The 15,529-nt window shown below is 39.2% G+C and overlaps 1 protein-coding gene across 2 annotated transcripts in view; it reads left to right on the top strand.

Moving 5' to 3' along the window:
- The window catches only part of DOCK7 (dedicator of cytokinesis 7), a 248,232-nt gene that overhangs the window by 163,420 nt on the left and 69,283 nt on the right, over positions 1–15,529 (top strand). For both annotated transcript variants that reach the window (XM_062191451.1, XM_062191452.1), the window contains 2 exons: positions 7,551–7,720; positions 8,673–8,827. In XM_062191451.1, coding sequence (XP_062047435.1) covers positions 7,551–7,720; positions 8,673–8,827 — 325 coding nt within the window. The remainder of the gene's footprint in view (positions 1–7,550; positions 7,721–8,672; positions 8,828–15,529) is intronic.

Below are 15,529 nucleotides of genomic sequence, written 5' to 3'. Positions count from 1 at the left end.
ACTTACACTTCCCAAGAATCAAAAGGATACTCTTCCCTACTTTTTCTACTTCTCTATTCACTTAAGTTCTATACCTGTGTTATTTCTGTATTCATCCTTCTTAAGAAAGATGTATTTTTCATATTTTGCCACCTCTGAGTTTGATGTCTATCTTAAAATTGGTGGCACATTTTAAAAATACTTTAAATATACCATTATTAAAATCAAATATGTTGAAATATAAACATTTTAAAAGTACCATTTTTAAATGGTAGCATGATTTTTCTTAGTACTGCATAAAATAAATTATGCATATTAGTAGATGGACTCAGATTTATTGATATATAGTACGAGTTTTTTATTTGAAGAAAATAGACTAGTCTTCTGTTTGATTACTTGTGAGGAAAATTTATCACTACCATTATACTATGTAGCATTTTATTTCAAAAATTGTCCTATAAGAAAACACAGTTGGGTTTTAAAATCATCCAAAATTGTGTATACTTTAGAGTTTTGAAAATTCATGTAGTAAGAAAGGAAGGGTATATTGTCTGTGACTTAAATTTATAGAAATACCTTATGAGTTGTGGTCTAGTTTCCCTGATGGGCAATGTTTACCTTGGCAGTTACTTTTAAAAAATTTATAATTCATTTGATGAGTTATGACCATAACTCATAATAATTGTTTTTTAAAAATGTGTTTTTTTATTAGTTTAGCTTTATTTATTTATTTATTTGTTTTTACTTTTATTTAATGAATATAAATTTCCAAAGTACAGCTTATGGGTTACAATGGCTTCCCCCCCCATAACTTCCCTCCCACCCGCAACCCTCTCCTTTCCCACTCCCTCTCCCCTTCCATTCATATCAAGATTCATTTTCAATTCTCTTTATATACAGAAGATCCGTTCAGTATATATTAAGCAAAGATTTCAACAGTTTGCCCCCACATAGCAACACAAAGTGAAAAATACTGTTGGAGTACTAGTTATAGCATTAAATAACAGTGTACAGCACATTAAAGACAGAGATCCTACATGATATTTTTAAAAAATTAATTAATTTTCTATGCCATTTCCAATTTAACACCAGGTTTTTTTTTTCATTTTCAATAATCTTTATATACAGAAGATTGATTGAGTATATACTAAGTAAAGATTTCATCAGTTTGCACCCACTAAAAATGTATTCTTATAATAGGATCATTATAAGTTTATAATGCAGCTTCACCTGAGAGCTGCAGACAACAAAGAGATATCTGTAAACAAATTTACCAGGGTCCTCTATGTATTTGTTGAATGAGGAAAAGGTTTTATAGTTCTTAGTAGTATATCAGAGACATAGTCAATGCTTTATATATTGGGAAATGCCAGCTGTTTTGTAAATGAATGGCATGTATTTTCTTTTATAAAGGCAACTTCCTAAATCCAGAATATTTTTAAAGAAGTGGTTTTTCACAGTGAATTCTACAGAACTCTAGAGCTGCGATGGGATGCTTAGTTGGTTTGCATGTAGGATGGATGATATGTGTGCAGGCGATGGACTATGGAAAAGGGAAACTAGGTGCATGAAAATCTGAGCCTCCTGCCCCTGCTGCCACCACTTTCATATTTTACCTTTCGACAAAAGAATATGATGTTATTTGGAAAAAAATAAAAGGACCCTTTATCATTTGGGGGAAAAACATTCTGAAAACAATTTCTTTGAACACACTAGCCTTCTTTAAAGACTGATACACCTCAGTTACTTGAATCTGCATTTCCAATTCTTTTTTTATTTTTTTTATTTTTTTTATTTTTGACAGGCAGAGTGGACAGTGAGAGAGAGACAGAGAGAAAGGTCTTCCTTTTTTGCCGTTGGTTCACCCTCCAATGGCCGCCGCGGTAGGTGCGCTGCGACCGGCGCACCGCGCTGATCCGATGGCAGGAGCCAGGTGCTTATCCTGGTCTCCCATGGGGTGCAGGGCCCAAGCACTTGGGCCATCCTCCACTGCACTCCCTGGCCACAGCAGAGAGCTGGCCTGGAAGAGGGCAACCGGGACAGGATCGGTGCCCCAACCGGGACTAGAACCCGGTGTGCTGGCACCGCAAGGCGGAGGATTAGCCTAGTGAGCCGCGGCGCCAGCCCATTTCCAATTCTTTTACTTGGAGTATTGGGATGTTTTTGATTGAAATAAAAAACAGAAAATTCCTATGCTCCTGGTTTATTAAAGGAAAGAAACTTATAATTGAAAGGAAGGGCTTTCAGTAGTTCTGAGTCTTTATGTCTTACCTCTGCTGGAAACATTAGCTTTCTTTTGTAAAGCTAGTGCCTGTCATGACAGCAACATAGTTGTCACTGTCAGGTAGATGGGAAGCTTTTTAGTTTTGTGTCCAGCATAAGAGGGGAAGAACGCCCTCTTCCCAAGCATCAGTGTTAGCCCTTCCTTTGTACTGTTGGCACACACCTGCCTCTTCCACTAGAGCTGCAGCAGGTTGCTGGGTGGATTAGATTAGTTCTGCTCAAATATGACCCTGAGACTGGTGTCAGTCCACAGGCTGTTTGCAGTAAAGCACAGGATGAGGAGCCAATGCTTGAATGTAAATCAGCTATGTTAGTAACACAGAGTTTAGTTCTTATGACACCATAAGAAGCGGTGAATTGATTAACAGTACCTCTTCTAAGACTGTGAAACAAAACATTCTGCTAACTGGCTGCTTTAAGTAGTGGGACTAGTCTAATTAGAATCTACTCCTGGGGCCGGCGCCATGGCTCACTTGGTTAACCCTCTGCCTGCAGCACCGGCATCCTATATGGGCGCTGGGTTCTAGTCCCGGTTGCTCCTCTTCCAGTCCAGCTCTCTGCTATGGCCCGGGAGGGCAGGTGAGGATGGCCCAAGTGCTTGGGCCCTGCACCCGCATGGGAGACCAGGAAGAAGCTCCTGGCTCCTGGCTTCGGATCAGCCGAAGCAGCCATTTGGGGGGTGAACCAACGGAAGGAAGACCTTTCTCCCTGTCTATCTCTCTCTCACTGTCTAACTCTATCTATCAAATATATAAATTAAAAAAAAAAAAAAATCTACTCCTGAAACTGGGCGTAGAGTCAGCTTCTCCTAAGCCTTAGGGAGAGGTGTGCCTGAACTAATTTTGAATTCAATGGAGGAGGAAGACTTTGGAAATACCTGTTGTATAGGTGCTCGGCAGTGTCTGAGAATTCTGTCAACTATTTCTGCAGTGAGATTTCTTTTCTACCCTGATGGATCAAATCTATTAAAAGAAGTTTAGTAAAGGTACCTCCTGGGGGGGCCTGATGCTATGGTGTAGTAGGTTAAGCATGCGCCTGCGGCGCCAGCATCCCATATGGGTGCTTGTTCAAGTCCCAGCTGCTCTACTTCTGATCCAACTCCCTGCTAATGTGCCTGGGAAAGCAGAGGAAAATGGCCCAAGTGCTTGGGCCCCTGTACTCATATGGGAGACCTGGAAGAATCTTGCATCAGCCCAGCTCCCTCCATTACCGCCATTTGGAGAGTGAACCAGTGGTTAGAAAACCTTTATCTCTGACCCTACTTCTCTCTGTCTCTAAATCTGCCTCTCAAAAAATTAATAAATCTTGTTTAAAAAAAAATACCACTTAGGGTACCCACATCCTGTATTTTGGAGTATGTAGTTTGAGACCTACGATTTCTAACCCAGCTTCCTGCTAATGCACACTCCAGGAATTAGGAGACGATGGGTCAAGTACTTGGTTCCTTATCGCCCATGTAGGAGACCTGGATTTAGTCACTGGCTTCAACCTAGCCCAGCCCTGACTACATGGGCATTTAGGGAATGAACCAGCAGATGGAAGATCGATCGATATCTCTCCCCTTGCCCCCGTTCGCTCTCTGTCTGCATTTCAAATAAAATGAATTTTTTTAAGATATTTGGATTTTATGTAGTCTAGAAAGTAATAATAGTTGTGTTTACTACTATCTTTGCTCAGTTAATCAAGATATAGAAGAGTTTTTAAATAGTAGCATAGAGGGTTATAACCTTAGTTCTTACTCTTATTTGTTTCTTCCCTTTCCTACTCTTTTCTGTACCTAGTCCATTAGCAAATTCCAAAAGATATCTCAAATTCAGCCATGTCTTTCCATCCTCACTGCTACTTCCCCAGTTAAACTTTCATTGTTTTTTTTTTTTTTTTTTTAAGGTTTTATTTATTTGTTTAAGAGGCAGGATTAGAGAGAGAGAGAGAGAGATGACAGAACAGTCTTCTATCCCCTGGTTCACTCCTCAAATGGCCATTACGGCCAGAGCTGAGCCAATCCAAAGCCAGGAACTGGGAGCTGCTTCTGGATCTCCCACGTGGATACTGGGATCCAAGCACTTGGCTTATCTTCCACTACTTTCCCAGATCATAGCAGACAGCTGGATCGGAAGAGGAGTGGCTGATACACAAATTGGTGCCCATATGGGATGCTGGTGCTGCAGATGGAGGCTTTACCTACTATGCCACAGCACTGGCCTCTATACTTTCATTCTTATCTCCCTAAATCCTTTTACTACCCAGCAGCCTGAGTGATCTTTTAAAAAATAGAAATCATAGGCCGGCGCCGTGGCTTAACAGGCTAATCCTCCGCCTTGCGGCGCCGGCACACCGGGTTCTAGTCCCGGTGGGGGCGCCGGATTCTATCCCGGTTGCCCCTCTTCCAGGCCAGCTCTCTGCTATGGCCCGGGAAGGCAGTGGAGGATGGCCCAAGTGGTTGGGTCCTGCACCCGCATGGGAGACCAGGAGAAGCACCTGGCTCCTGGCTTTGGATCAGCAAGATGCGCAGGCCGCAGCGGCCATTGGAGGGTGAACCAACGGCAAAAAGGAAGACCTTTCTCTCTGTCTCTCTCCCTCACTATCCACTCTGCCTGTCAAAAAAAAAAAAAAAAATCATTATATCACTTTATTGCTTGAAACTCTTCAGTATGTGTTTTTTGTAAATAGCACTTAAAGTTCACAAACTTTTAATAATTTGTTCTCAAAGTCCTATGTAACTGCCTCTTGTCTGCTCCCACCACTTCTTCTCTCCTCATATACTTACATTTAGTCATCCCTCCCACCTTCCTTTTTTTTCTTTTTTTAAATTAAAAAAAAAAAAATCATTAGAGAGCATGCAGTCATTGCTGGTTTACTCTCCAAATGCCTGCAACAGCAGAAGCCAAAGCCAGGAGCCAGGAACTCAATCCAGGTACCACTTGGGTGTCAGAAACCCAATTACTTGAGCCATCACCATTGCTTCCCAGGGTCTGCATTAACAGGAAGCTGAATCAGGGGCCAGAGTCAGAATGAACCCACGTAAGCTGGTGTGGGATAAGGGCATTTTAACTGTTGTCTTAAGCAGTAGTTTTACTGCTCCATCAAACACCCAACCCTTGGCCTTTCTGTTTCCCTAATGTGCCAAGCACATACCCACTTTAAGGCTTTTGCATTTGGGTTTTTCTGTCCCTGAAACAGTGTTAGAATGATCCCAAAACCCTTCACATGCCCATTTCCTCCTGTGATTTATTTAGGTCTCCACTCAAACAGCACCTTCTTGGGAAGGAGTTCATTGAACAACCACTCTAAATTTTGATCTTGTTGCCTTTGCCCCTGTCATAATCCTGTTTTATTTTTCACAAAGCACTTACCTGGAATTCGCTTATTATTCGTTTCTTCCCATTAGAATGGGCTCATGAGAGCAGGCACTTTGTTTTGTTGTTCAGTGCTATATACCCAGTGCCTTAGAATTTTGTCCACTGCAAAGTAAACACTTGGTACCTATTTGTTAGTCCTATTACTGAAGGATTGACTATGAGAGACTCAAATCGCATTTCTAAATTTCACATTCTTGAAATTTTACAGATGATATGCAGCAAATATTGTCCTAGAGGGATTTTCGAGTGTTGTATTTTTACTCCATATGTTTGTTAAGTAATAAAGAATAGATCCTTGAGCAGTTGTGTTTATAATTCACCAAAAATTTGCTCTTTAGAAACTTTCATTATAGACAGAAAGTTAAGACCTTGAAATGGTACACTGTGATTAAATGCTGATTTTGTAGTACATAGTTCTTTAGAAGATTTTAAGATATAACACTGAAGAATTACTATGTTTGTGTCTGCATTTCTCTCTTGCTAAAGCAAGCTCCTTTAGAACAGGGGCAATGTCTTGTCTCCAACATCTGGAGTAGAATATTGCAGATTTCCGTAACTGAATGTGCTTAAGTAATGCAAACATGTGAAAAGGCTTCCTGAAGACAAATGGGTAGAGTTTAGATAGCTAAAAATCTGGGCCCAACCTACTCTAGTTTCAGAATCATTTGTGGTGATTAAAGAAGTCAAAGAGGAGAGCAATAAAAGCAAATGCCTGGAATCTTTTGTTTGGGAATAACGGTAGGATTGTGAGGAAGGATGGGAACAATAGAGAAAATACTGAGAAGAGAACATATAAGATGACAATGTGTTGAGTAGAGGAAGCTGGAAAATGAGACCTGAAATGTATCTATTAGATGGGGTTCTTGACAGTGTCTTAAAGTCAAACTTTCTGAATAAAAATCTGAAAGGAAGAAGAGACTCTCTAGCTAGGTTTTACATACAGCTATGTAAAATGGGGTTAAGATCAAAGAACCTTTCAAATCCCCGTTTCTGAAGTGAGGGTGTATATTCAAAAGAGGAAAGGCCTATTTGGAAAAAGGAGGGAGGAACTGAGAGGAGACATTGACGCTATTGACAAGATGGGATTCATGGAACATAAGGAGAAGTACTTCTGCTAAAACAAAAAGGAAAGATGATCTAGTAGGTTTGAAGATGGAGATGTTAACAGATCTGGGTGGAATAAATTCAGTGTAGCATTTCTTTTCTAAGAGAAGTTGAAGATAAGGTCTGAGTTTGATAGTATGAAGTTTAAACAGATTGAGTCTTAGACTGATGGATGCAGCATTTAGGGTTGGTGGAAGTAGAGTGAGTGAATTTTTAATAGGATTGTTTGTGTAGTCCAAGAGCCTTCAATCTAAGAAGGTAAGACAAAAAAATGTGTAAAGGTGAGAGTGAGCCTTGCTAGTCTATTAGCTTAGCTGAAACTGAAAGAGATTGGGAATCTGGAAGTTATAAGGGTCCAAATGAGTTATATGAGTAAGAAAGTTCAGTTTAAATTGGAATGCAAAGAAACTCCAGCCTGTGGAATACAAGAACATTAGCAGATTTATTTTTCCAGAAAAAGAAAATAATTTATTTTTGGTAAGTGTTTTCTGATTTGATGAACTAAAATGTATAGCTATTTAAAATTGTTAAAAATTTTACTCTACGTAATCTTAAGTTCTTTAATATTCAAATATTCTAATGAGGTATGGGGAAAATATTCAGGTTTACTACTAAGTAAATTTGTATAGCATTTCCTTTTTTCCCCATTTTTACTTAGTACTTTTTTTTTACATTTTGTTTTAAAATGAGCAGTTTTCTTTAGGAATGCCTGTGAATGAATGACAAAGTTAAGAAGTTGGGCAAGTACCATGACTTACTGTTTGTTTTAAAGATATTAACTAATCTCTGTGACCTGCTTCTTCTTCATCTCTTCTCTTTAAATAGACTGTTTGGATTGCATAAGAAAGTCATCAATATGGTACACAATTTACTCTCCAGTCATGACTCAGACCCACGGTCCTCTGACCCCCAGATAAAGGCTCGGGTGGCCATGTTGTATCTACCTCTGATTGGTATTATCATGGAAGCTGTGCCTCAGCTGTATGATTTTACAGGTACTCAGCATCATTAAAGCAGGTTTAAAGGCAGAATTCAACATTTAGATATTTTAGAAAATATTTCAAGGATAAAGATCTTATTTTAGGAGAGCAGCTGTAAGGAAATGGGCATCAACTAAGTCAACAATAAATAGTTAACTGTATTGTGGAAAACCTTCTGACTGTGTGTGAGGATTCAGTACCAGATTGTTTTAAGTAGTTCTTAATCATAAACTTTAAAATAATGATTTTACAACAATTTTTTTATCTTCCTTTTAGGAAATGGGTTTGTTTTTGTGAATATCTACTGTACGCATAAAAAAGTACAGGGAAACTTGACAGATGTCTACCACCCCCAAGTCTGACTTTATTCATATGAATATATAATTAAAATTAATATTCCCCAGATATCAAGAAATATGTTTATTGCTAGCACTGGATTAATGAGTTGAACTTGCATTGCAATTTGAACTTGCCACAAGGTTTTACTGCTCTTACTTTCCATATTTAGAATTTACTTAGACTTTGGAGAATTTAGGTTGCAGTATTTTTTTAGAGCTAATGCAGGAATTTAAATTAGCAAATAACTCAGTAAAGTACTTATAGTTCAATAAAAACAAAAACATTTCCTGAGAGCCTAATATGTATTAAGAACTTGGAGAGATGCTACAAAGATAACCAGCTGTTTGCCTTTCCTTTATGTTGAACATAAAGTCAGAAATGTTTATATTCTTATGTCTTTTTTGTTGTTGTTAGCAAGATAAAGTTCTACATAACTATAAATTATTACTGGAGAAATGAGTTTAAAATATTTAAACTATTCCAAAGAAGAAAATCCAATGATAAATATTTCATGTTAACAGGTTTTTCTTTTAAAGAATAGTGGAGACAAGGAAAAGGTATTACATGCTGGTTAATGGTTGGTTGAGCTAAACAGTTAATTTTGTTTTTTATTATTACTTTTCTTCAGAAACTCACAATCAACGAGGAAGACCAATTTGTATAGCCCCTGATGATTATGAAAGTGAGAGTGGAAGCATGATAAGCCAGACAGTTGCCATGGCAATTGCGGGAACATCAGTCCCTCAACTAACAAGACCTGGCAGTTTCCTCCTCACGTCCACGGTAAAAGCAAATCCTCTACAGAAAGTTTTTCTGGAAAAACAAATATTTGCATTGATGTGCTCTGAAATAACCTAGAGTATTGTAATAGCTAATGCAAAAGCACTCTCGAGTTTATTTATTTTATGAAGACATTAAGGTTTCTAGAGTATCATCCATCTTATACCAAGTTGTTTTGAGAACCGTTACCTCAAGTTTTATGAGAAAAAAAGGCTTGTATTCTGTCATTCAGAATTTTGAAGATTGCCTTTTATACATGGTTTGCTTTCGTTTTAAATCCATTTTATTCTTTATCAACCCTAAATATTCTAGTGTTTAGCGACTGAGCATTTATCTGTGAAGATTTAGACTGTTTCATGATTTAAAAAATTGGTATTTGCTGTGTCCCTATATTTTTTCTCCCTTAAAGAGGGAAAAAACGTAGGGCAGGGAAGAAGTAAACATTTAAACAGCAAAATCAAGTTGTATAAGTTTTAAATTATTTTCTCTCAGAAAAATATAATATTTATGGAAGCTACCCTGCTTGATACTTTTTACAGATTATTAAAATATTTAAATAATTCACTTTTTAAGTGCATAATTAAATCGCTTTTGGTGTACTTACAGAGTTGTGCAGCCATTGCTAAAAGAAAATTTTAAAACATTCGCACCCCCTGCAAACAACTCTTGTGTCCGTTATCAATTATTCCCCATTTGTCCCCAACTCCAGTATCAGTTAATGACTGGTCTACTTACTGTCTGTACAATAGGGTTGCCTATCCTGGGTGTTTCATATCAATGGAATTACACTGTGTGATCTCTTGTGTCTGGCTTCTTTCACTAAGCATATGTTTTTGACATTCATCCATGTTGTCATACCTGTCAGTTCTTTTCCTTTGTTTCGGAATAGTATTGCATTTTACTGATGTGCCATTATTTTTCTTACACATTTGGGTCATTGCCTCTTTGTGACTGTTGGGAAGAATGTGCTGTGAACATTCAGCCTTGTGTTCATACTTGTTTTCTTTTCTCTCGGATCTCTAAAGGTGGATTTGCTGGGTCACATGGTATCTCAATATATAAATTTTGAGAAACTCCTAAACTCTTTTCATAAATGTGGCTAGACCATTTTCCTTTCTCACCACAATGAACACGATTCCTGTCCTTTAGATCCTCACAAACAGTTGTTATTATCTGCTTTTTTGATTGCAGCCCCATTTAGTAGCTGTGAGGTAGTATCATTAAGGTTTTGATTTCCATTTCACGAAGGATCTAATCATGTTGAGTCTCTTTTCACGTGCTTAATGGCACATCCTTTTTGTTTATCTACTTTGGAAAGATATACAAAGTGTTCAAATCTTTTGCCATTTTTAAATTGTGTTACTCATCTTCTTTTTACGGAACTGAAAAACTTATTTATATATTCTAGATATAAATCCCTTACCAGATACATGACTTGCAAATATTTTCTCTAAGTATTGTCTTTTCATTTCTTTGTTGGTATCATATTGCAGTACAAACATTTTAAATTTTTTTAATTCCAATCTATCAGTTTTTCCTTTATAACATGTACTTTTAGTGATATTGCAATACAAAAAGAATATAAAGTATATGTACAAAGCATAATAATAGAATGCAGCAATATACCCACTGCCCAGCTTAAAAATCAAACATTGCAGATACCTTTGCAGTTTCCAATCTGCCCTCTGCAATATGATTCCTCTCTCCCCTGAAAATGACTACTATTCTCAATTTTATTGACCTTTTCATTCTTTAATATATGACATATGAAAAATACTGACATATGCTGCATATGAAAAAAATAAATGAAACATGAGCAAACAAGATTCCGAAATGTTATAAAAGAAGCACCTTTGTAATTACCACTCAGAGTGAAAAGAACACTGACTGCCCTTCAGAAATTCTTGGCATGCTCTTTCCCAGCCACAGCTACGTATTGAGCTACCCACCATGCTGACTAAATAAGTACTTAATTTTGTTTATTGTTTTACCATCTAAATTTGCTTTTCTAAATACCATAATGTTTTATATTATTTTTAGAAAGTATTTATTTCAAAGTCAGAGTTATGGAGAGAGAGGAAGAGAGAGAGAGAGATCCCTCCTGCTGATTTACTCCCCAGATGACTGAAGCAGACAGGGCTAAGCCAGACCAAAGTCAGGAGGAAGGAACTTCATCCACATGGATGGTAGGAGACTAAGTACTTGAGCCATCTTTTGTTGCTTTCCCAGGTGCATTAGCAGAGAACAGGATCAGAAGTGGAGCAGCTGGAACTCAAACCAGTGCTCATAAGGGGTGCCAGCATTGCGGGTGGTGGTTTTTCTTTTTTAAAGGTTGATTTCTCTCTTTTTTAAATGGATTCCTTTATTTATTTATTTGAAAGTCAGTGTTACAGAGAGAGAGAGAGAGAGAGAGAGAGAGAGAGAGAGAGAAAGAAAGAGGTGTCTTCCATTCGCTGGTTTACTCCTCAATTGGCTGCAATGGCTGGAACTATGCTGATCTGAAGCCAGGAGCCAGGTGCTTCTTCAGGGTCTCCCACACAGGTGCAGGGGCCCAAGCACTTGGCCATCTTCTACTACTTTCCCAAGCCATATCAGAGAGCAGAATCAGAAGTGGAGCAGCTGGGACTCAAACCAGTGCCCACATGGGATGCTGCCACTGCAGGCGGCAGCTTTACCCACTATGCTACAGCATCAGCTCCACAGGTGGTGGTTTAACCCACTGTGGCATAATGTAGGCCTCTTATATTTTTAATATTCATCTGTTTTGTAAAATATAGCTACAATACATTAATTTTCATTTCAGTTTGACACTGTATTTTCTGGATTATAATTTATCCATTCTGTGATAAATGCATGAGTTGTTTCTGATCATTGGTTATTACAAATGCCATCCTATAGACTTTCTTTTATATGTTTCCTATTTGCAGGTATTTTATTTAGGGTATTTTATACCCTGAATTTTATACCTTTTTTCATGGTATTTCTAGAATTGAGGTTTATTGAGTGATAGAATATGGGGACCTTCATCTGTACCAGATTATGCCAAGTCTCAGTTTATATTTGCACCTACAACATGAGAGGACTCATTCCTTTATGTGTTTATCAGTGCTTACAAGTATCAGACTTCTTAATTTTTGCCAGTCTGATCATTTATAGTTGTATTTCATTTTAAGTCTCATTTCCCCAGTGGCTTATGAGGGTGCACATTTTTTCATATGTGTATTGACCATTTGGATTTTTTTTTAACATTTATTTATTGAGAGGCAGTCGCAGAGAGAAAGAGAGCGAATGAGAGAGAGAAATCTTCTATCCACTGTTTCATTATGGCTGCAGACAGCTGGTGCTGGGCTAGCCATAGCCAGGAGCCCAGGAGCTACATCTGGGTCTCCCATGTGGGTACGGGGACACAAATAATTGAGCCATCTCATGCTGCTTTCCCAGGTGCACTAGCAGGGAGCTAAATCGGAAGTGGAGTAGCCAAGACTTGAACCAGTGCCCATATGGGATGCTGGTATTGCAGGCAGCAGTGTTACTCACTGCACCACAGTACTGGCCCCGTATTTTCTTTTTTGAAATGTCTACAGTTTTAAACCCATTTTCCATTAGATTGTCTTTGATTAATGATTTGAGGGAGTTTATATTCTCTGAATGGAGTCCATTGTTTTGCTACATGTTTAATGGTGAATTTGGTGAATTAGAAAGTCTAATTTTTAAATACTTAAATTTGTCACTCTTAACAGTATTTTTCATCTATTTAAGAAATTTTTTCTGTCTCAAAATTTTTTTTTCTTTCTTTTTTTTTATTTTTTTTTAATTTCTGACAGGCAGAGTGGACAGTAGAGAGAGAGACAGAGAGAAAGGTCTTCCTTTTGCCGTTTGTTCACCCTCCAATGGCCGCCGCGGTAGGCGCGCTGCAGCCGGCGCACCGCGCTGTTCTGATGGCAGGAGCCAGGTGCTTCTCCTGGTCTCCCATGGGGTGCAGGGCCCAAGGACTTGGGCCATCCTCCACTGCACTCCCTGGCCACAGCAGAGAGCTGGCCTGGAAGAGGGGCAACCGGGACAGGATCGGTGCCCCGACCGGGACTAGAACCCGGTGTGCCGGCGCCGCAAGGCGGAGGATTAGCCTGTTAAGCCACGGCGCCGGCCTGTCTCAAAATTTTGAAGGCATTCTGCTGTGTGTGTTATTGTCAAATGCTACATAGTTCTTCCTTTGACATTTATTCCTAAAAGCTACCTGGAATTGACTTCTTTTTAAGTACAATGTAACTTGGGGGGAGGGGTGTCCAAATTTCTTGGTTTATTTATTTATTTTGTGTGTTATATCAAATTATATCAACACCATTTATTAAAAGAGTGTTTCCCCTGCTGCTCTGAAGTACTGGTTCTATATCGTCTGTCATGTAGAGAGAGTTGTTATACATTTGAAAAAATGTTTTGCTAATTCTTGGCTCTCTGTATTTCTACACAGATTTTAAGGACAACTTAGAAAGTTCCATGGAAATAAATAAAAGAAACAAAAAACAGTTAATATGTTGGGATTTTGGTTAACATCATATTGAAATACAGATCAGTTTTGAGGAAATGTCTTACACTATGAGATCTAATTTTTGAACACAGTAGATCTCACCACTGTTTAGGCTGCTTTTAATATCTATGAATACAGGCTGGCGCCGCGGCTCACTAGGCTAATCCTCCGCCTTGCGGCGCCGGCACACCGGGTTCTAGTCCCGATCGGGGCACCGATCCTGTCCCGGTTGCCCCTCTTCCAGGCCAGCTCTCTGCTGTGGCCAGGGAGTGCAGTGGAGGATGGCCCAAGTCCTTGGGCCCTGCACCTCATGGGAGACCAGGAGAAGCACCTGGCTCCTGCCTTCAGATCAGCGCGGTGCGCCGGTCGCAGCGCGCCTACCGCGGCGGCCATTGGAGGGTGAACCAACGGCAAAAGGAAGACCTTTCTCTCTGTCTCTCTCTCACTGTCCACTCTGCCTGTCAAAAAATAAATAAATAAATAAATCTATGAATACATAAATCCTTATTATTTACATTGAAGTGGTCTAGTACATCTTTTGTAAATTTTTAGATTTATTATTCATCCCTGGTATTTTTTAAATGCTCTTATAAATAGTATCTTTTTCAGGAATTCTGGTTTTTTTTTTTTTTAAGACTTACCTATCTATCTATCTATCTGAGAGACAGAGAGGTTGATCTTCTGTCTGATGGTTCACTCCCCAGATGGCTGCCATGGGTGGAGATGGGCCAATCCGACACCAGGAGACAGGAACTTCTGGGTCTCCCATTCTGGAACAAGGGTGCAAACATTTGGCCCATCTTCTATTGCTTTCCCAGACTTATTAGCAGGGAGCTGGATGGGAAGTGGAGCATCATGGACTCAAGCTGGTGCCCATATGGGATGCTGGCACCGCAGACAGAAGCTGAACTGGGGGCCGGCACTGTAGCGCAGTGGGTTAACACCCTGGCCTAAAGTGCCGGCATCCCACATGGGCGTTGGTTTTAGTCCCAGCTGCTCCTCTTCCCATCCAGCTCTCTGCTGTGGCCTGGGAAAGCAGTGGAGGATGGCCCAACTCCTTGGGCCCCTGTACCCGCTTGGGAGACCCGGAGGAGGCTCCTGGTTCCTGGCTTCGCATCAGCACAGCTCCAGCCCTTGTGGCCAACTGGGGAGTGAACCATCGGATGGAGGATCTCTCTCTATCTCTCTGTGTAACTCTGACTTTCAAATAATTAAATAAATCTTAAAAAAAAAAAAAAAAGAAGAAGAAGCTTAACCTCCACCACGGTGCTGGCTCCCAGAAATTATATTTTCTAGCTCTTGATTGCTTTTATATGGCAATATGATTGATTTTTGTATGGTGATTTTTAGTTCTGCTAAATTACTGATTTAATAACACATTGGTAGATTTTTTTCTGCATACATAATCATACCATCTGTGAGTAATCCTTTATTTTTTTATTTTTTTGAAGATTTATTTATTTATTTGAAAGAGTTACACAGAGAGAGAAGGAGAGGCAGAGAGATAGAAGTCTTCCATGCACCGGTTCACTCCCCAGTTGGCCGCAACGGCCAGAGCTGTGCCAATCAGAAGCCAGGAGCCAGGAGCTTCTTCCAGGTCTTCCACGTGGGTGCAGGGGCCCAAGGACTTGGGCCATCTTCTACTGGTTTCCCAGACCATAGCAGAGAGCTTGATTGGAAGTGGAGCAGTCGGGACACAAACCAGCACCCATATGGGATGCTGGCACTGGAGGCGGCGGCTTTACCTGCTACGCCACAGCACCAGCACCTCTTTATTTATTTATTTATTTTTTTTTTAATAATTCACTTTACTGGCTAGGACCTCTAAAACAACATTGATAAAAGTGGAAAAACTTGGCATCCTTAAGTGTAAAACTTCCAACATTAAATATGTGTTCTGTAAAAAATATTTTTTAAGATACTCTCTTGTATTATGGAAGTCTCCTTCAATTTGTACTGTTTTTAAGTCATGAATAGTTATTTCGTTTATCAAATGATGTTTTATATCCATTGAGATGGTCATATTATTTTACTTCCTAATTTTTGGATGTGGTTTGTTTAAATTGATTTGCTAGTATTAAACAATGTTAAAATCCTGAATTAAACCTGACTTTTTCATGATAGTTTAGTGATGGCTTTAGTTTGCCAATGGTTTGTTGAGAATGTGTATATTTGTATTC

Source organism: Lepus europaeus, chromosome 5, assembly GCF_033115175.1.
Source record: "Lepus europaeus isolate LE1 chromosome 5, mLepTim1.pri, whole genome shotgun sequence".
Taxonomy (NCBI): Eukaryota; Metazoa; Chordata; class Mammalia; order Lagomorpha; family Leporidae; genus Lepus; species Lepus europaeus.
This window is presented reverse-complemented; position numbering and strand designations above follow the sequence as displayed.